Genomic DNA, 21,990 nt, shown 5'->3' with positions numbered 1-21,990 from the left:
CTTTTTCTCTTGATTTCTAAATGAGAACTGCTTTAACTTTAATTTCATTCTGTTTGTTGTTTCTAAGGGATCCACTCCAGGAATTTAATTTCTTTTTTGGTTTTACACATTTATGTGTCTTTTTTTTTTTTTCACACACACTGAGGAATTTAATTTTGACAACGTCAATGATTTATTTGTCAGTATGCCATGGACTTGAGTAAGTAGTCCTACCCAGATCATGATGCAGCCAGAAAGGGTGAACTTAACCAGCAGAGCTGGCAGAATTTGAACATTAGGAGTTAAGGTTTTAAAGCCCTTGTGGCCATTTTATTCAGGAACCAAGGTAACCAAAAGCTACTATTCCAGAGACAAAAACAAGAATTCTTCCCCATCTAAACCACCAGCTTCCCAGAATGGTTTAGGGAAATGGAATTGGAGGAATTCCACAGACATATTTATCTATGACAATAGGAAAACAAGGGACCCTAAAAAGAAAATGCCTAGATGTGAGAAGGGATATAGGACTCCTCCCTGCTGCTGAATGGCATCGGAGACCCTACGAGAAACCAGTACTTTCCAGGCTTTTGTGGGATCTTTTGCACATTCTTCAAATTCAATTCGCAGCTGAGAAATAGCTGGTGCAGCTTAGACTCAGCCTACTACAAACTGCTTGACATGCCAGCCAAAAAAAACTCCCTGAAAATTCATTCCTTGTCCCAGAATGTGAAAGTCATTGTCTAACTATGTTAAACACTTGGGCATTACTGTCGCTATAATCACCGCTCATCTTACTCAGAAAGCTCCCTGAAAAATACCCTTAGAAGAGAGGCCAAGCAAATGTCTGTGGACAGGAAGGTATGAAACAGAGTAAATGAGGCAGACATGACCAGAAGCCAACCCCACATGGACCCAGTGACAACCCAGATTGCTAAGGATAATCACTTTCTGAAACACGTTTTCATATTTAAAATGTTTTAATATTTCAGATAATCACTTACTGGTTACGAATGGGCAGAGGCCAACCATCTACCGATGAAGATGAAAAAATGCGCAACACACCCAATGAGCAAAACGTTTTAAGTTTTGCAATGGGACCATTTGTGAAAAGGAAAAAATAGAGAAGTAAAAGAGAAGGAAGGAAATGAACATTTGTTGTGTAGCTACTCAGTGCCAGCCACTTCATTTACTACTGCAGCAGATATCTACTGAGCACCTACTACGTGTCAGATTCTGGGCTACGCACTGGGGATCCAGAGGTGGTTAAAAAGAGTTCACATGACCACAACCACTAGCTCTTGAATCTCCGTAACAACCCAGTGAACTGTGCTTTGGTATCCTCGTTTTTATTCAATATTTTGTTTTTATTAAAGCATAGTTGATTTACAATGTTGTGTTCATTTCTGCTGTACAGCAAAGTGACTCAGTTATACAGGTGTATACATTCCTTTTTTATATATTCCTTTCCATTATGGTTTAACATAGAATATTGAACATAGTTCTCTGTGCTCTACAGTAGGACCTTGTTGTTTATCCATTCTATATGTAAAAGCTTACATCTGCTGACCCAAACAGTATCCTCATTTGTATAAATGAGGAAACTGAGCCTCAGAGAGTTGAGTGACTCGCCAGGGGCGCACAGCTAGTAAGTGATCGTGGTGACTTACTAGACTCAGGCCTGTCTGAAATCATAGACCATATGCTCTTCCTCCTATACCTGGTTGCCTCTCAGCTGTCATTATAACTACAAGGAATAAATGTAGGCCTGGAGAGAAATCAGAACCAAAGGTATAAAACTGAAAGTCATTAGTGGAAGCTGAATTCACTGGGACACATGAGCTCACTGCACTGAATGAGCTCTTGTAAGTGTCAGGAAGATGTCATGCTGCCAAATTCTCCTTCTCGCTCCTTCACTTACGCTGCTTCCAGCAACAGCTGAATCATTCTCCTCGTGGAAGTACCTCTCCTGTCCTCCCTGAGCCACAGTCTCCCACCTTCCAGGACACCATACTCCCTGGTTTCCCTTTCCCATCACTTGTCTCCTTCAGCAGCTCCTCCCTCTCTGCCAGAACTCAAAACGTTCCAGTGCTTCCAAGCCCCACTCTGGACGCCCCTCTTCTCTGCGTACCCCTCCTGGGCCTTCACTAAGTTAGCATGTCCAGTCCCAGGACTGCAAACACCATCCATGTGCTGATGGCTCCCGAATTCATAACTCTAGCTCTGGCTTTTCCTCTGAGCACCAGCGCATCCAACTGTCTACTTAGCATCTCCAGTGAAACCCAAAGAACACTGGTGTCTAAAGGATGACTGGGACCAAAAAGTTTTAAATCTGAAACGTTAGTGATAAAGGGGAGAATCAGGATTCAAATTGCATCCTGGAAGACAGGAGTGGAGAGGTTTTCAGGAAGAAGGGAATGCCCGTCAGTGTCAAGTCAAGTAAAGGCTCAGAAGAGCTCATTTTTTCTCCCCTTGTTATTAGGACGTGTCCACTCCCATTCAAAGCCCCCCAACCAAGCAAACATGCCACTGATGTTTCACTCTGCAAATATCAAACTTAATTCGTTCCTTTTCTATAGCTACCCTCCAAGGATTTTTGTGAGAATAAAATGTGAAAGAAAATCATATATATACAATGGAATATTACTCAGCCATAAAAAAAACGAAATTGAGCTATTTGTAATGAGGTGGAGAGACCTAGAGTCTGTCATACAGAGTGAAGTAAGTCAGAAAGAGAAAGACAAATACCGTATGCTAACACATATATATGGAATTTAAGGGAAAAAATGGCATGAAGAACCTAGGGGTAAGACAGGAATAAAGACACAGACCTACTGGAGAACAGACTTGAGGATATGGGAAGGGGGAAGGGTAAGCTGGGACGAAGTGAGAGAGTGGCATGGACATATATACACTACCAAACGTAAGGTAGATAGCTAGTGGGAAGCAGCCGCATGGCACAGGGAGATCAGCTCGGTGCTTTGTGACCACCTAGAGGGGTGGGATAGGGAGGGTAGGAGGGAGGGAGACGCAAGAGGGAAGAGATACGGGAACATATGTATATGTATAACTGATTCACTTTGTTATAAAACAGAAACCAACACACCATTGTAAAGCAATTATACCCCAATAAAGATGTTAAAAAAAAATCATAAAGCACTCAATAAATGTGAGATACAACAGTAAGCAGAAGAGCCACAGAAGGACCAATGTCACCAATTACAACCCAATAGAAAACGACACGGCAGGATTCCCAGTACCTGGGCTCTTGGCCAGCGCCCCCTCCTCACACAGCAGGAGTGGGCTTTGGGTCCTCGTTTCCCTCAATCTCAGGAAATACGCTTACATAATATACTTATTAGAATTTTTAAATCTTGAGAGTTGAAAGTCGGGTAACCTGATCCAATCTCCCCTCTTCAATCTGCCTATCAACTGCGTGTCTAAAATGGTCTTCAATGCTTTCCATGACTAGATGGTTCTACCCAAATTCCAATAGGTTTCCCCGACCTTCAAGGGTAAACATCTATGAATGTGTTACTCAGTTGGGTGATGCAGGGTTATTAGGCAAGGCGCTGCCCAGGGATACAAGTGAGGTAATCACAGATATACAAGAAAGGCAAAGGTCTTCAGTCTCCTGAGCGAAGCACTACATTGGCATCCAAACGGAAGAGCGAGGGCATCGACAGTAAATATCATCTGGGTGCTGCTAACAATAAACGTTATCAGGGCTCAGACCGTCCTCTTCAGGCTAGGATGATCAGAGAACAAAGTATGGCATCAGTGGAACTCAAGGACAGCCTTTGCTAGAGCTTTCTCCCATGGCCACTGCTTTCCACAACTTGCATTCTAATAGGACATTTAATCTCTTCAGACTCTAACCCAGCCTACCCTTTAACCCTCACAATGTTCCTGAATTGCTCCCTGCAAGGAAAGCTCATTACAACTTCAGAACATCATCAGACCCTATGGAACTCATCCCAGACAGCCCTCATGTTCTACAAGAGACACACAGTCTACTCAGACAGTAGCGGGTGCCTCATCCCCCAGGCCTCTCTCTCCCTGGGTGTTACAGTCAAAATGTCATCATAACCATAAAATAAGATCAGCCCAGGTCTCAGGAAAGTCAAGGAGCTTGGTGTTCTTTGCCCCTCTTTTCTCTTCCCTTTGACTATGGTCTCCTTGGACACCTGTAGGTATGTATGTGGATTCTGAGAGTTATTCAACGTAAGAAGATGCTTCAATCCTCCCAGTCTATCAGAAAATAATAGAAAGAAATCGTTGGGTAGGGTAGAAAATAGTATTATAAACAGCAGGGCCAGGGAGGCATTACAGCAGAAAGAGAACGTGGTGGCTTTCCGTAACACAAAGAATGTCAGGGAGTCAGACACTCTGGGAGAGCAAGGCTGCCACATCACACCACCTAGAAGACTCCACTAGAGAATACAACCTCGATGAAAGAAAGACAGCAACACACCCCAACTTTTACTAAATAGGAAAGAAACGTAGATTGTGTCAACTTCAAAGTGCACCCGCCAGGCCAAGTCCTCGGACAAATCTGGTGATTTCTCTTGCTGATCTTACGATTCTATGTGTTATCAGTGTAAAAACATTCAGAACTTAACACTCTATCTGGCAGGTGGAAGTTGATTAGAAAGTACTAGATGATCCTGTATTGCTACACTGATCACATTTGATGCCACTATTTATTGTTGTATCCATCCCAACTTCTTTATTAAGTCTTTGGAGCCTGTGCCTTAGAGCCTACAGAGTTACAGAAGACCTGATTTAACTATTTAACTACTTACTTTATGAACGAAGGCTTTAGCCAGGCTGGATCTATGAATTAGGCTCACTGAATGTGCGCAGGTATTTGGAGCTCTGGGTTGACAGTTCAGCACGCAGTGCAACACAGTGACCCATATCTGCCCGCTTCTCAACTACGGCCCAGGGCTGGAAGTTGTGTGAATTCTTTCACCTACTGAAAAGGAACTGTGTTGGTATGAAGGCATACCATATCTTGTGGATTGAATTGCGTCCTCCAGAAAGATATGTTGAGCCCTAATGCCCAGTACCTGTGAACGGGATTTAGAAACAGGATTTTTGCAGATATAATCAAATTAGGATGAGATCATGCTTGACTAGGGTTGGCCTTAATCCAGTATGACCAATATCCTTATAAGATGACACACAGGGAGAATGCCACGTGACAACGGAGACAGAGATTGGAGTGACACATCTACAAACCAAGAAGCACCAATGATTCTGGAAACCACCAAAACCTAAGAAAGGAAGGATTCTTCCCTAGAACCTTCAGAAAGAGTATGACCTTGCCCTGCAGATTTCAGATTTCTAGCCTCCAGAGCTACGAGAGAATAAATTTCTGTTGTTTAAAGGGCCACCCAGTTTGTGGCCCTTTGTTAGGGCAGCCCTAGGAAACAAGAATACCATGTAAGTAAAATTCTTCACTCCCGCTGCAGACGGGACTTCCAACACAAGCCAACCCACCTCAAAATTCGTGTGCTGGGCTTCCCTTGGTGGCGCAGTGGTTGAGAGTCCGCCTGCCGATGCAGGGGACACGGGTTCGTGCCCCGGTCCGGGAAGATCCCACATGCCGCGGAGCGGCTGGGCCCATGAGCCATGGCCACTGAGCCTGCGCGTCCGGAGCCTGTGCTCCGCAACGGGAGAGGCCACAACAGTGAGAGGCCCGCGTACCGCAAAAAAAAAAATTTGTGTGCTGACTCCACAGGTTAGAGTAAGAGGCATGCAGGGGGCTGCCCCACACCCACAAACCACACATATCCTGCTGGCCTCAGGTCAACATACATAAAGAGACTGAATGTATATCATATGTAATTAATACCAAAGAAAGCATATCCGATCATTCAGTGAATATTTACTAAGTACCCACTATTTTCAGGCAGCGTTCCAGGCAATGGGGAGAATTCAGTGAACAAAACTAACAAAATGGAGCTTCTGTTCCAGAGGAGAAAGACAGGCAATTACCACCACACTCGTGAAATACGCACTCTCTCAGGTAGTGATAAAGGTTGAGGAGAAAAATAAAACTGGGATAAGAAGTGCTGTGGCGTACGGGTGAGATTATACTGTTAAATGGTGGGGAGGGGTCAGGTGAGGCCTCACAAGATGATACCACATAAGGAACCTGAAGGCGGTGAGGGATATCCCACACATGTTTACGGAAAGTTGTTCAGGCCAAGGGAGCAGCAAGTGCGAAGGCACTGGGGCTGCAAGGTGCCTATAGCGCATTAGGGAAGCAGCAAGGAGGCCCAGGGGCTGAAGCTGATAGTGAGGGAAGGCCTGGTGAGGAAGATGGTCATCTGTAGCCTTGAAACTTGCTAGTCTTCGGTTTTTATCTGAGAGGTAGACGGCTCTGTGGCATCATGCATCATGAGAATCACTGTGATGCTGTTTTTCGGTTTTTTGTTTGTTTGTTTGTTTTTTGCGGTACGCGGGCCTCTCACTGTTGTGGCCTCTCCCGTTGCGGAGCACAGGCTCCGGACGCGCAGGCTCAGCGGCCATGGCTCACAGGCCCAACCGCTCCACGGCACGTGGGATCTTCCCGGACCGGGGCACGAACCCGTGTCCCCTGCATCGGCAGGCGGACTCTCAACCACTGCGCCACCAGGGAAGCCCCTGTGATGCTGTTTTAAAAACAGAGTGTAGGGGAAGAGGGCAGGAGCCGGGGACCAGTGAGAAGGTTATCGCAATAATCCAGGTAAGGTGGCTTGGACCAGGGTGGGCGTAGTACTTGCCTGCCATGCCAAATTACTCACCATAATATCTCAGTACACACAAAATACCTACAAACTAACTGTAGTGATCTCAAGCAGAATAGGCAAAAATATATACTTTTTAGGGCTTCCCTGGTGGCACAGTGGTTGGGAGTCCGCCTGCCGATGCAGGGGACATGGGTTCGTGCCCCGGTCCGGGAAGATCCCACATGCCATGGAGCGGCTGGGCCCATGAGCCGTAGCCGCTGAGCCTGCGCGTCCGGAGCCTGTGCTCCGCAACGGGAGAGGCCACAACAGTGAGAGGCCCGCGTACCGCAAAAAAAAAATATATATATATATATATACTTTTTAAAAATAGGCTTTTACCAATCTCAAAAGGTTATATATACAATTCCATTGATATGACATGACATTTTTTTTTTTTTTTTGGCCCTAGTTCCCTGACCAGGGATTGGAGCCCCCTCGCCCCCTGCAGTGGAAGCTCAGAGTCTTAACCACTGGACCACCAGGGAAGTCCCTGATATGACATTCTTGAAATGACAAAATTACAAAGATGGAGCACAGATTAGTGGTTGCCAAGGAGGAGGGGAAGGGAGGTGGGCGTGGCTATAAAAGAAAAGCAGAAGGGGTCCTTCCGATGGAATGTTCTGTATCTTGACTGTGGTGCTTGCACAATCTACACGTGTGCTGAAATTACACAGAAACACACACACAAAAGCACGTGAAACTGGTGAGCTCTGAATAAAGTTGATGACTTGCACCAGTGTCAGCTCCCCGACCAGGGCAGTGCACTGCGGTCACACAAGATGTGACCTTCGGGAGAAACTGGGTGACACAAGGGAATCTACAACTCTCTGAAAATAAAAACTTTTAAAAACTATTTAAAAAAATGACCTTTTACACACATAATGTTGTCCGAAGTCCTGACCCTTCTGCCTGGGGAAATGCTCCCGTAAAGTTGTCTTTACACTGACCTACAATAAGGACAGTAAGCCCCCCTGGTCTCCGTGTGACAGGTTCACCCACGCTCTCCACTTTCTAGGTGGAAGCATCAGTGTGACGACCACACAGCTGGGCCATCGCTAGTCTGGAGAGCCTGAGCCTTCGCTGTAGAGGATTCTGTTTTATAAAACACTATGAGGATGAGGTGGTGCTGCCCTCGTGAGATTGTGCCAGCAGCTTTCCCCTCTGTCGACCCAAAGTACCCATCGGTGTCAACAGGTCTGGTTCTTCAGATCCCAGCCAGCAGGGCCCGCCTGGCCGGGGCCGCCCTCACCTGGCCTGGCCTGGCTCGGGTTGTTCCTCTGAGCTCCCAGGAGGCCACACGTGACCAAGCAGGTCTCCCGCCTCTTTGGCCCTGCCCCGCGCTGGGTGGTCCAGCTGCGGGTGACTGTCAGTGGGACTGCGTCTACAGACAAATGCGGTGTCGTCTCAAATTAGGAGCCGTGGCTGCATACCTGCTCGGATTGTTTACTACGATGCTAAGTGGTTCCAGCCACAGCACTAGGGTGCAGGGACCCACCATCCACCCTTCTCACAACAGCAACACAGGTGCATCCCCGATCCGTGTCCTCTGGCTTTGGCCAACCATCTGCCTGCAACGAAACAATACAGCTGTCCTGGACCTTCCAGTCCTAACACGCGTCACACTGCCTGTACCCTCCCCTGCCCTCCCCATGCCTGTGCTGTCACAGACGGACTGTGTGTACTGGACTTGGCATTCCTATGCTTGCTGAATGAATGAATGGACACCTTCCAATGGAAACTCCCACAAAGTGAGAGCTGGAAGGGGCCCTTCTCCAGATCTCTAGTCCAATCCCCTAATTTCGCAGATGAGAAAACTGAGGCCTGAAGAGTCATGACCTGCCTAAGGTCACAGTGCAAATGAGCGGCTGGGTCAGGGCTACTGGAGTGAATGAAGAGTTGTGACACCAGAGAATAATTCCTAAAAGACAAATCCCAGCATTTCAATGACGCATCTCTTCTGAGAAGTCTGAAACCCTTCACGCTCGTAGTACTACAGTCTCACCAGGTGCAGGTCTGTCAACCCCACAGATGAGCTGCTCCTGCTTCTCAGCGCTGGTCCTTGATTTAACCCTCTGCTGTAATCAAACTTGAATTCTGGGAGCCTTCTGGTGAAAATCCAAGGCCAGCGGCTCAGGGTTATGAATTCCATCATACAGGTCAAACATTCACAGAGAAGCCCTGTGTTAAAGGTTGAAGGGTTCATGTAACAAACTAGACACAGAGCACTGGCCTCCAGGGCCCACTAAGTAAAGGGCACTTCCCACAATAAGGATCTTGCTTATATCCAAATGCCAAATCGATTTCGCAACAGGGAATAGGGTTCACTAAAACCCCATCTGAAGTTAAGCCCTACCAGAGTTTAACATGCTTCCGTGTACGACAGAATCATTTCTCAACAGCAATGTGACCAAAGAACAGATTTGGAAGGGCATCCAGAGCAAATCAGAAACGGTTGTACCGGCCTAATGAAGAGACCAACATAGGAAACGTCCAAGCCAGCGGGAGCCGGGGAGTCTGCAGGAAGAACATGGGGTCTCAATCCAGGAGACTGGAGTCCAAATCCCAGGACCACCACTCAACTAGATGTCCGACTCTGGGACAGTCCCCTCGGGGTAAGATGAGGATGTTACCAACTTCACAAGGCTGCAGTGAAAATGAAATGACATGACATACAGGGAAATGGTAAACTGCGGCACTTTTAACTGCCAGTTCATATTAAAAAGAAAGTCGATGCACAACCTAAGAACTCCTCATAAAGATGAACACAGGATTAACTAGACTGTACTTTAAGGATTATGATGATGTTATCATTTTATCATGACCTCCACATATAGGAGGCCACAGGAGAAGAATTAGCAGCTCTCCAGTTATTTTGGTGCACTTCTAAACCTGTCTTAGGATTTGCATTACTCTCTCTGGTTACAAAGAGAATCCAGTGAGCATGGAGGGGAGATACTGAGAGAGACGGTTTCACCCAAACTCACTCAAAACTGACTTCCAGTGCCCAGGAGGCAGGTACCTCCCCTCAGGGTCCCTTGTGCTCACCCATCCTCCAGCTGCGGCAGCTTTGACCAGAACCTGCAGATATAACAGGGGTACCCCAGCACCTGACCCCAGCTTTAGGTTTAGGCTTCAAATTCTTTCTCACCAATGGGCAACTGAAAATTGCTAACTTGCAGGCAGGTCCACCCTCAGTGAGTGATTTCCAGCTTAATATTTGAAGGAAATATTTATTTCCTTAATATTTGAAGGAAACTCCAATGAGTAGCAAAATTGAAAAAAAAAAAAAAAAAAAGGGCAAACAGGTAACTGAACATGTGTCCTAAGTTTCTTGTCTCTGTAAAGCCCCGGCGACGGTGGCTGGCAACGCGGCGGGAAGGCCCCGAGCGCCCTCTAAGGGCTGTGGACCGCAAGTGCTACCGCCTGCCGGGCCAGGAGCCGAAAAAGGAACTGGGAAAAAATTGTGTCCTCCACATCTTCCACGTGGCATCACCTAATACTCGGGGGCACAAAAATTCCTTATTCACAATTTCTAAATTTTAATCATCTGATCCATACTGGAGAATTTTCCTTGATAAGATGATACTAATAACACAATTCCCCCAAATTAAATTAAATTCATCTTCTTTGTAACTAAGACAAGGATAATGTCTTAGGAAAAAAGGATGTTCGCCATGTGTTTAACCAATATCTCCCTGATTCCAACTGCTCTAAAATATGTCTACTAAAATAATGCAACAGGGACTACCCTGGCGGCACAGTGGTTAAGACTCTGCGCTCCCAATGCAGGGGGCCCAGTTTCCATCCCTGACCAGATCCCAAATGCATGCCGCAACTAAGAGTTCGCATGCTGCAACTAAGGAGCCCGCCTGACGCATCTAAGACCCAGTGCAACCAAATAAATAAATAAATATTTTTAAAAATTATTTAAAATAATGAAATAATATCCATTCTCTGCCCTCAGCTACCCAGTTCTCCCCAAAGGCAGCCAAGGTCTCAATGTCAGATGTATCCTAACATAAATATTCTATGGTTAAAATGTGAATACACGTACATATATATTCTTTTCTCTCCTTTATCTTTATACATTTAAATACTCACATCCATATTTTCTTACTGAAATAAAAGCTTCTGAATAGAAGTTTTATTAGCACTCAAGAAATTCTTAAATTCCATAGGGACCGATGAAAAGAGCTCTGCTCCTTAATCAGCAAATCATGATGGGGCCTTTCCTGAAATGCTTGCATCTAGGCTCCGTTTACCCACACCCTCACCCCTTGCAGTAGCAAAATAATGGTCCCCAAAGATGTGCATGTCGTAACCCCAGAACCTGTGAATGTGTGATCTCACACAGCAAAATAGACTTTGCAAGTGTGATTCAGTTAACAATCTGGAGATGGGAGGTTGTCTGATGTAATCACAAGGGTCCTTCTAAGTGAAAGAGGGAAAAGGAAGGTCAGAGTCAGAGAAGGTGATGCATGGATGGAAGCGCAGTGATGCCATTGCTGGAGAGGTCACCAGCTGAGGATCGTGGGCACCTCTGGAAGCTGAAAAAGTCGAGAACCGGATTCTCCCTAGAGCCCCAGGAGGAACAAAACCTTTGATGTTAGGCCACTGAGACCCATTGCAGACTTCTAACTTCCAGAACTATAAATTTGTGTTATTTTAAGCCACTAAGTTTGTGCTAATTTGTTATAACAGCAACAGGAAACGAATACACCCCTCCACCCCTCACCCCCAACCGGGCCGGTTTTCAGGCCTTTGTGTCTTAAATAGAGCTGTGAATGGTCTTGGTAAGATGATGATCTGGAACTGACCAGTGATAACTTTCCAAGGACATAAATTATCACTCTGCAATTCTATTACAACCTCTAATTCCTACTAATGAATTGTGTGCTCAGTTGACAAATAAAACAGTTCTTTTATCTGGGGGAGGAGGGGCTCCAATGTACAAGATAAAAGGAAAGGGTGTATTCACCCCCTCCTCTCAAAGAGGACAGAAGTAGGAGGGGAACCCTACAGCGCTGCCTGTAGGTTGGGCCACAGGAGAATCTGTGAGGGCTTCTAGAGGTGGAAGGAATATTTCCATTTGCTTGGTCCAGTGGGGATTGACTAACTGGCCCGAAGCCACACAGCAGGTGAATGGCAGTGCTGAGACTCAAACCCAGGCGCCTTGATTTTGAACCTATATCCTTTCTATACGGCAGTGGTTATCAAACTTCCTTTTCTCTGATTCCTATCTACTCTTAAATTTATGAGGATCTCACAGAGTTTGTGTTTTTGTGGATTTTGTCTATCCGTATCTACTGACCAGAAATTAAATCTAGGAAGAGGTTAAACTACGTACTTATTAATTCATGTTAAAATAGCAATAGGAAACCATTACAAGCTGACATGACAAACTGTATTTTATGAAAAATAACTGTTTTCCAAAACAGAAAGAAAATGAGAAGAATGGCATTTTTTTGGCATTTTGGCAAATCTCTTTCATAGAAGACAGTGGGATCTCCTATCCGATTATGCCTTCAACCTATTGCAGTGTGTTGTTTTGGCTGAAGTACGTGAAGACAATCTGACCTCATACAGATATGGGAAAGGTATTTTAATAGCCTTACAGATAATCTTGGAAAATCTTTGATACTACACCAAAACTCATCAAGTAGCAGTTTCTTAAAGGTTAGTTGCAATGTACAACCTGAAACCATAAAAAGAATTTTTCACATTTTGTTACATTAAAAATCCACTGGGCTCTTTGGCACGTTGATGGACCTTTTAGCCAGGCAAGATTTTGAAACACTGTGCATCGTTCACTTGGATTTACCAGTTCACTTGCTTACGCAGAGCATCTAAATGTTGACACATTTTATAACACAGTATTTCAAAATCGCATTCTTTTATATCACCACCTATCTTGTTAGAAAAGTTTCTAAGTATTGGGAAGCTTTCAGGTTTAGGACGTTGGAGGTGACATGGCAAAATGCTAATTTTCACTTGACAGCTCAATTTTCTCACTAGCAGTTATTTTACCAGAAGTGGCAGACCGCCTTCATTTTTTGAGATGTCTGCCAAATAGTCACGTCAAAATAACTGGTCTGTCTGCAGCCATTCTTTCCAGTAAAGGTGGCGTTCCATGAAAAAAAGCGGCTAGGTCAGCTCACAAGTCAAACTATCACACAACTGCTTCTCTGCGGGATTACTGATGAACTTGGGCAGTCAGCAGAAGTGCTTTAAGTGCCTTTCCCATTTCCTCACACGGAATATTAAAAAGACATGCATACAAGGGTAGAGATTTGGTTAAATTAATCATTTTTACTGTTGCACCAAGGACATTCTTCATTGAAACTGGCATATCCTTTCTCAACTTCAAAAGCCTGAAAAATGCAGTGACTACCAGCTCACGATGGCAGCAACGCTAAGATTCACACTACAGCACCCGCAGTTGAAGTTTTCTCACTAAGCTTTTGTACCCTCCCTACAGACGTCACCACTGTGAAAAAGGCAAATAGTATCTTAGTATTACTTTGAAAATCGCTTTGACCTTGCGGATTCCCTGAAAGGGTCCTCAAGCTTGAAAGAAAAAAGCTTTTAAATCACCCAAAACCATCCTAAGATAACCACTATAAATGTATGAGAGAATGTGTGTCCTCACGTGTTTTTAGAAAAACATATCTTATCACACTGGCAAGTGCAATCACAATTTTAACTGTTGCGTAGTATTTTATTGTAGGGATGGGGGGGGAGCATGCATCACTTGCTGATTTTGTTTTACATTTTAATTGACCACCAAGTTGAAGGGTTTATTTAGATCTTCAGCATGCCCTGCAAATCACCTCTGTTTTAAGGAAAGCTCCTCTGAGCTGTGATGGGTCAGCCACTAGGAAGGTGGCTCTGGGTGATTTCATGACCGGCATTCTGATCCCGAAGGTCTGGGGGATGGGAGAGGCCTGACTCGAGCAGCTCGCTAAGCCCATGCATTCGTTCAGTGAGAGAGGAAGCAGTGTGTCCACAGCCCTGCTGCAAGTACCAGAGTACAAGTCTGGAGCAGTGACTGCAGCTATTACAGCAAGACAGGCAGGAAGCCTTCCAGAGAAGCAGATGAATAAATTACGTGCCCCCCCCCCCCGATTTCTTCCCCAGCACAAGGAGCTCTCTGCAGGTGATGTCGCTTCCTTTCCTTCTATCATTTAAATGCAGTAGATATGCATTTCAAAATGTGTTTGTCCTCCTTTGTCTGCTTCTAGTCTGGTCATCATTTTATTGCAAATCCCACGTCAACACAGTAGAGAGAAGTGCCAGCAAGCGTTCCAGCTCCCACATTCCACAGCTCAGTGATTTACAGAGCAGAAGGCGAGCCAAGGAGCAGCACGCAGAAGACAGCAGGATTCCGGGAGCGATCACAAGCCACCCAGACTTCGGACCCACACAAATGTAAACCCGTCGGGCAGGTGGCAGTGGAACCTAACAGGTACAAGGCTGCAAAACGCCAGTGTGGCACTGGTTCCACTTTCAGTCTGTTTTCTGATACAAAAACTCTTTCCAATTCAGAGAATTTTAATTTAGAAAAAAAAAAAAAGCCACGGGTTGTAGGGGGCGAAGTTGAAAGGCTTTAAAATAGTTTTATTCTTGATAAGTACTATACAAATATTCAGTGAATGCTTTCCTAGAAGTAGCTAACAGAGACGAAAACAACCTACAACTGGACCCTCGTTTTATGAAAAAGTGGCATTTAGCATCCCAGCGCTTGGCATAATCCTGAGACAAGCGTTATGCATGATGCACCCACCAAAAAGACTCAGAAGGCAGTGTGACCCCCAACTTTTTTCCCTTGTAGTAGGAGGGCAGTCGAGACACCAAATAGCATCATAAAGCAAGCAGCCCTCCTTAGAATCGCGTCTGGATTTTTATAACCCAGCTGGGAGTGAGCAGTGTCAACAAAAACGTCGACTTCAAACCGATGACATAAATAAAAGCCACACAGTGTCAAGTGTGAAAATGCCTGCACAGGAGGTGGAAACAAGGGCCACCAACGGCTTAGGGATGAAAAATTTGTCTCGCTCTGCGGGAAACGTACAAGGAATCTGAAAACAGCGCGCTTGCATTTTCTGAAAAGCGTTTCTCACATTTCGGCCCCCAAAGCAATCATCCACCCCGTCTCCAGCCTCAGACTTCGGGGAATGGTGAGCTTCTCCCGAAATGACCCTCCCTCTCCCCTCTCCCTCCTCTCAAGACAGATGCCCCCTTCCCAGCTCCAAACTTCCCACCGAGATGCAACGTAAGAGCTCGGCTTCTCCCTGGGCACCGAGGTACCCGATTGCCCCGCGGCGGCCCACAGCTTTCCCCGTGCCCTTCTAGAACAGTCCTGCCTCTCTGCCTCCCTCTGGTCTCCCGAGTGCCGTCCTTCACCAGGCATCCGTGCCTCGGGGCAGGTGAACTGGAGGAAAGAAGGATGCCCACGGGGAAATTCTGGGCAAAGGAAAGCGTCACCCCTCCCCCCACCGCAGAGCCGAGAGGTCGCCTTTCTTTCATTTCCCCCCCGCTTCTTTTCTTTGCCGGAATGCTCCCGGAATGTTAGACTGCTGTGTCTCCCGACTCCGGGCGTTCGACGGCAAAGTTGAAACCGCTTTGCGCTGAGGTCCCCATGCCGCCAACCGTGTCCCCGGGCCCACCTCCAGCGCGCGAGGCTCCGAACGCCCGGACCCGCGTCCCCAGCCGCCCCTCCGCGCCCCGACCCGCGAGCGATGAGGACGCACAGGTTAGTGACAGGACATGCAGCCAGTACAGAGCAGGCCGGCGGTCCCCCGAGCGACAGGCGGGTGAGCGGCGCACGGAAGGCGGACAGGGAAGCGGTGAGGAGGCGCGGAGCGCCGGGCGGCCGAGGCCGGGACTGCGCATACCTGGAGCCCCCGCCGAGGAGACGACTGGCAGCAGCGCGGCCAGGAACAGCAGCGCCGCCCAGGGCAGCGGGAACTGAGCCCGCGGGGACGCCCCGACCTCGGGCGCCATCGGGAGCCCGGGGTGCGCGGCGGGCTGGGCCGGGCGGCTGCCGGGTGGGCGCTGGGCTGGAGCCTGGGAGCGCAGAGGGGCCACCGTCGGGTCCCCGCCGTCGGTGTGCGTCGGAGCGCTCTGCGCCGCACCCGTGCGCCCAGGCCCCGCGCCACTCGCTCCCTGCCCGCGCCGCGGCCGCCGCGCTCCGCACTGAGGCCGCCGGCCGCCGGCCGCGCCTTTTAGCCGCGCGCGGGCGCCCCCTGCCGGCATGCGGGCTGAGGGGGTGGCGAGGGTGGCGGGGTGATGGCCCGAGGCGGGCGGGGCGCAGGGCCGCGGCTCAGGGTGCCCAAGCGCCCGGGAAAACCGCTGGGCGGGTCTAGAAACGCAGTGATTGCTGTGCGGGCGTGCGCTCCCGCTGTCTAACCTCTCCGGCTTTCCGTCTGCGGGAATGGCCCATCACGTCCAATCTCCTTGCCAAGCCCAGGCATGCCTCTGTCACCTTAAATAAATACCTCTGGCTTCAACGTTGGGGACCCGAGCCAGGCCCCTTCACCTCTATCAGCCTGTTGCGGTCGTTCCTGCAGCCCTCCCTGGTCTTCCCCACACCCCACGCCCGGGAAAGGGGGGTTTAAGGTCCTTAGATACTGCTGCTCCCGGCTGTGGTTTCTGCGGAGCGCCTGAACTGGGTTCAAAGGCAGCGTTCTGTAAGCGCGGAGCTCTCAAGGCCCAGCACTCGCCTGGCCTCGCTTCCTCCGGTCTCTATGATGCTAACACGGCCTAGGGCTCCCTCTCCCGATTCCCACCTATCTGTGGTAGGCTCCCCGCCTTGGAAGCCTCGCCGCCTGCCCGAGCGGACTGGGAGAGCCCCTGGAGGCGACCAGGACGCCTGCGCCCGGGCAGGTCCGCGCTCTGGGCGCAGATGCCTACGTCGCCCAGCAGCGTCCTCGCAGACCTCATCTGACTGCAGCTCACAGCCTAAGGTCGAGTCAGCCCTCCGTCGTGACAGGCCCCAACTTGACCAGACTTGTGTCCTTCTGCAAAGAGGAAAAGATTGCAAGACGAATTCTCGACTGACGAAAAAGAAACACAGCATCTCTTTTCTGAACGGAAACACCACATCCGCCCCTTTAAGCCCTGGCAGGCGCCGCTTGCCCAGTGAGCGCCCAGGAAAGGCAGAATTCTATGGCCTTCCTTTCAGGAAAACATTCCCCTGGGTCCCAGTTCTTCATTCATCCTGCAAGGTCTATGAGCTCCCAGAACTCTTCTTGCAGTTTGCAACCATTTTTCTGTTTAATTACTCTCCAGTTTTGCAATGTTTCCCCACCGCCATTTAATGGAGCTATGGCCTTGGTCTGCCCAGCACCCTCCCCTCCCTGCTCTTATTCCGGGAATAATAGCCCCCTCCTCTACTCCAACCAAACGGCTCCAGTGGGGCCTGTCCCCTCCCAACCACCCTCTTTCCCACCCAGTTGGTCCAAGGATCGCCAGTGGCCCAAGTAGGGTCAGTCAGAGTCAGGACGTTTCTCATTGGAGCTGGTGAAAAAGTTTTTTTCCTCCGGTCATTCATGGATGCTGAAGGATGGTAGCTGAGGTAAGCTGAAATATGCCCCCCCACCCCCACCCCCACCCCCCGCCAAAGATGTCCATGTCTTAATCCCTGGAACCCGTGAATGTTACCTTATACAGAGGGGGGGGAAAAGTCTTTGCAGATGTGATTAAGTGAAGCATCTTGAGATGGAGAGGTTATCCTGGATTATCTGGTGGGCCCTAAATACTATCACATGTGTCCTTATAAGAAGGAGAAGGAGATCTGAGATATATAGAAGAGGACACAATGTGTGCACAGAGGTAGAGATGGGAGTGATGCAGCTACAAGCCAAGGCACACAAGCAACCATGAGCAGCTGTTAGAGGCAAGGACCAGATTCCCCCCCAGAGCTTCTGCAGGGAGCACGGTCCTGCCAGCATCTTGATTTCAGTCCAGTGGAAAGAATTTCAGGCTTTTGGCCTCCAGAACTGAGAGAATAAATTTTGGTTGTTTTAAGCCCACAAACTGGTAATTGTTACAACAGTCACAAGAAATTGATACGGTAGCCAAGAGGGGCCTGTGTGTCTGGCTCCAGCCTCGAGGGTACCATCCAGAGATACTGGAGCCAAAACATGGAGAACAACGAATCAGGGAGAAAGAATCGCGCAGGTGGGCAAGTCCTAGGCTCCAGCCCCAGCTCTGCCCTTCCTGAAGATTGCTTCCGGGAGACAAAAGTTTTCTTTGGTTAAGTTGGAGTGGGATTTCTAGCTCGCAGCCCATGAGTTCTAACCAGTACCTTCCCCCTGTCCTCGGGAGGACGAGAATCAAGATTTACCTTTATGTCCTGTCTGCCAGCCAAAAAGGCCATCACAGTACCAAGCACACAGTAAATTCCAGGAAATACTGATAGATCAGTTGCCATTCATTTGCTCACTCAACCAATATTTATTGTGTATCTACTTCGTGCCTGACACAGCTCTGGGCACTGGGGATCTAAAACACTAAAAACAGCAGTGATTGAAAGTGAGAAGGAGATAAGTTTTAAAAGATGGGGGACATTGTAGTAAGGACAATGAAGGCTACATTAGGATTTAGGCTTTTATCCCACAGTGGTGGGGCAGGGGAGTGCATTGGAGGACTCTGATCAGAAGAGCGACATGACAAGGTTTATGTGGAAGCAGAAAGGCGAGTAAGCAGGCTTTATAATCGAGGTGAGGGAAGATGGTGCTTGGACTGGAAGGATAGCCATGGAGGGGATGAGAACTGATGAGACGCTCGGTACAGCTTGAAGGTACAGGTAGGATGGTTTTCTGACAAATTGGATGAGAGGGAACAGAGAAAGAGAACTGGCAATGTAAGAAGTCACACTGTTCTTACCCTGGTCATTGGCTCTCCATTAAGACTTTTGTAATTTCAGGATTTCACTCTTCAGTTTAGTTTTAAGAAAATGATTACATGGCATAGTGTGCAGAAGCTCAAGGGGAAGGCTCATCGAAGGTTTACTTTAAGAGGGTTAAAGTAAACATATATTGTCCAGAAACGAGGTTGGGAAATTTAATCTAGATTTTTTTAATTAAGTACAACAAACTTTTAAGAGTAACGACTAAAAAATATAGAATGTATAGCTTCTAAACCAAGAGAGGAGAGATTTCAACATTCCTTCCTCAATTATGGATCAGATAAAGTAGTAAAGCTGTAGAATATTTAACACAACTAACAAGCTCGATTTATTGGTCATATACAGAATATACATTATTATTGAGTGCAAATGGAACATTTATAAAAATTGGCCATGAATTAGGCCATAAAGAAGCCTCAAATTAAAAAAAAAAATAGGTGTCATACAGACCATGATCTCTTACCATAGTGCAGTGAAGTCAGAAATCAAAGTCAAAAATAAAATTTTTAGGGACTTCCCTGGTGGCGCAGTGGCTAAGCATCCACCTGCCGATGCAGAGGACATGGGTTTGATCCCTGGTCTAGGAAGATCCTATGTGCCACAGAGCAGCTAAGCCCATGCACCACAACTACTGAGCCTGCACTCTAGAGCCCGCAAGCCACAACTACTGAGCCCACATGCCATAACTATGGAAGCCCGTGCACTTAGAGCCCATGCTCCGCAACAAGAGAAGCCACCACAATGAGAAGCCCGAGCACCACAATGAAAAGAAGCACCTGCTCTCCGCAACTAGAGAAAGCCCACATGCAGCAACAAAGACCCAACTCAGCCAAAAATAAATAAATAAATTTATTCTTTAAAATAATAAAATAAAATTAAAAAATGAAAATTTTAAATCTATATTTGGAAATTAAACATAGACAAAATCATAACAGAAATTGTTAAATGCTCAGAACTGAACAATAATAAGTTCTGTACATATCATAACACATAGGATATTGCAAAACTAGAAAGTGTACAGCCTTAAATATTCATATATGAGAAAAATATGTAACCTCAAACACCTGGATTTAAAATTATAACATTGAAAATAAGCTAAATGCCCAATTAAGAAGTTAAGAAAAGAACAAGAATAGAGAATAAATTCTTTAAAGGAAAAGGAAGGAGATAGTAAAAAAAAAAAAGCAGACATTAATGAAAAGAAATCCACAGCAACAACAGAGAGTATAATTTTAAAAAATAGTCCTTACTGGGGCCCCTAGATCAGGCATCCAGAGATCTTTACTCCCTGACAGGCAGGGTCAATGCCCCTACTCAGCCTTGAAGCAGTTACAGAAGACGGACCATTGCCCCTCTGCTTCCCTTAAGAATATGGGAGTAAAATCTCTGAGGGGGAAATAAAACAGGAGGGAAGGGGGCAGGGCACAACCTTTAAAAGAATGACATAGCCCTTGAGGATATGACGTAAACTGGTTAGAACCAACTAGGTCCAAGATGGCAGAAGATTCACCTTCCAGTAGACCTTGAGCCTCATTATACATTCACTGTAATGCACTTGCTAACTGACATACCCACAGGCGTCATGACAGTTCCAAGGCCAACCATAAAAGCCCAAAAGTAGGTGGTGGCTCAATTCCTGGAAATCCCTGCCCACACTCTGTCTGTGGAGTGTGTTTTTCCCAAGGCCACTTTTGCCTTTTGCGACGGACCGCATTCTGTCTATGGAATGTGTGTGTCTCTAAATAAATCCACTTCTTACCTATCAAAATAAATAAATAAATAAATAAAGATAAAAATAAAAAATGGTCCTTAGAGTAATAACTAAATATTTTGTGAAATTTATTAAGAAAAAATAGGAAAGAAGGCACAGATAAAGGGTAAATAGGAACTTAAAAAAAAGAAGACATAACTACATGAACAGCAGATATTAAAAGGAAAAGAAAATATTATGAAGTATCATAGCTGTTTTATCTGTTCATCATAATTACTTAATGTGTTCATAAATATAATGCTAATAAATTTGAAAACTTATACGAAATAAATTCCTGGAAAATTATAACTTATTAAACTTGGCTCAAGAAGAAAGAGAAGGCCCAAATGGTCCTACAATTATTAGAGAAATTAAATCAGTAGTTTAAAATCTTCCTACGAGGAAAATAGCAAGTTCAGCCAATTTTATGAGCAAATTCTACATAACTTTCAAAGAAAAATTGTTCTTATCTTCTAGAACAAGGGTCCCTAACCCCCAGGCCACGGACCAGCACCAGTTCATGGCCTGTTAGGAACTGGGCCTCAGAGCAGGAGGTGAGCAGTGGGTGAGCGAGCGAAGCTTCATCTGTATTCACAGCCGCTCCCCATCGCTCACATTACTGCCTGAGCTCCGCCTCCTGTCAGATCAGTGGCCGCATTAGATTCTCATAAGAGCATGAACCCTACTGTGAACTGTGCGTAGGAGGGATCTAGCTTGCTCACTCCTTATGATGATCTGAGGTGGAGTCAAGGTGGTGATGCTAGCGCTGGGGGATGGCTACAAATACAGATTATCATTAGCAGAGAGGTCTGACTGCACAGAGACCATAATAGATCAATTGCTTGCAGACTCATATCAAAAATCAGTGAGTGGCAAGTGAAAACAAGTTCAGGGCTCTCACTGATTCTGCTTTATGGTGAGTTGTATAATTATTTCATTATATATTACAATGTAATAATAATAGAAATAAAGTGCACAATAAATGTAATGTGCTTGAATCATCCCCAAACCATCTTCCTCCCCAACCCCCTACTCCTGGTCCATTGGAAAAATTGTCTTCCACGAAACTGGTCCCTGGTGCCAAAAACATTGGGGACCACTGTTCTAGAAGATGTAAAATGAGGAAGTGCTCCCCTAGGAGGATTCCATGAGGTTAATATAATCTTGATGCCAAAACTAGACCAAGATGATAAGGTGAGAGAAAATTAAAGACACTCTAACTGATAAACGTTGATGCAAAAATCCTAAACAACATTAGCAAACCAAATCTAGTCAAGTATAAAAACAAAAATATATCTTGTCCAAATATGCTCTTTCCCAGGAATTCAGGGGAGGTTTAACATTAGCATAAATGTACTCTACCACATTAATAGACTAGAGGAGAAAAACCATATGCTCTTCTTATTTGACTCAGAAAAAGCATTAGATGAAACTTAACATCACTTCATGTTTTAAAAAATTCTTAAGAAACTCAAAACACAAGGCAGAGCCCATAAACTGAAATAGTATCCATAAAGAACCCCCAGGGGTTACTCAGTTTTCTTGGGTCTCTCCCACATATACATGCTATTAAA

General features: G+C 46.4%; 1 protein-coding gene across 1 annotated transcript in view; it reads right to left on the bottom strand.

Moving 5' to 3' along the window:
- FNDC1 (fibronectin type III domain containing 1) overlaps window positions 1-11,069 on the bottom strand; it is a 94,785-nt gene extending 83,716 nt beyond the window's left edge. Inside the window, exons 1-2 of the mRNA XM_089921684.1 lie at window positions 11,030-11,069; window positions 8,005-8,136 (exon numbers count right to left, since the gene is read on the bottom strand). Coding sequence (XP_089777810.1) covers window positions 8,005-8,136; window positions 11,030-11,069 — 172 coding nt within the window. The remainder of the gene's footprint in view (window positions 1-8,004; window positions 8,137-11,029) is intronic.
- Window positions 11,070-21,990: the final 10,921 nt, after the last annotated feature.

This window comes from Delphinapterus leucas, chromosome 12 (genome assembly GCF_059928025.1).
Source record: "Delphinapterus leucas isolate spDelLeu-1000000601 "Yukka" chromosome 12, BTC_Dleu_Yukka2, whole genome shotgun sequence".
NCBI classification, from domain to species: domain Eukaryota; kingdom Metazoa; phylum Chordata; class Mammalia; order Artiodactyla; family Monodontidae; genus Delphinapterus; species Delphinapterus leucas.
Note: the sequence above shows the minus strand (reverse complement) of the source record. Positions and strands in the feature narration are given on the sequence as shown.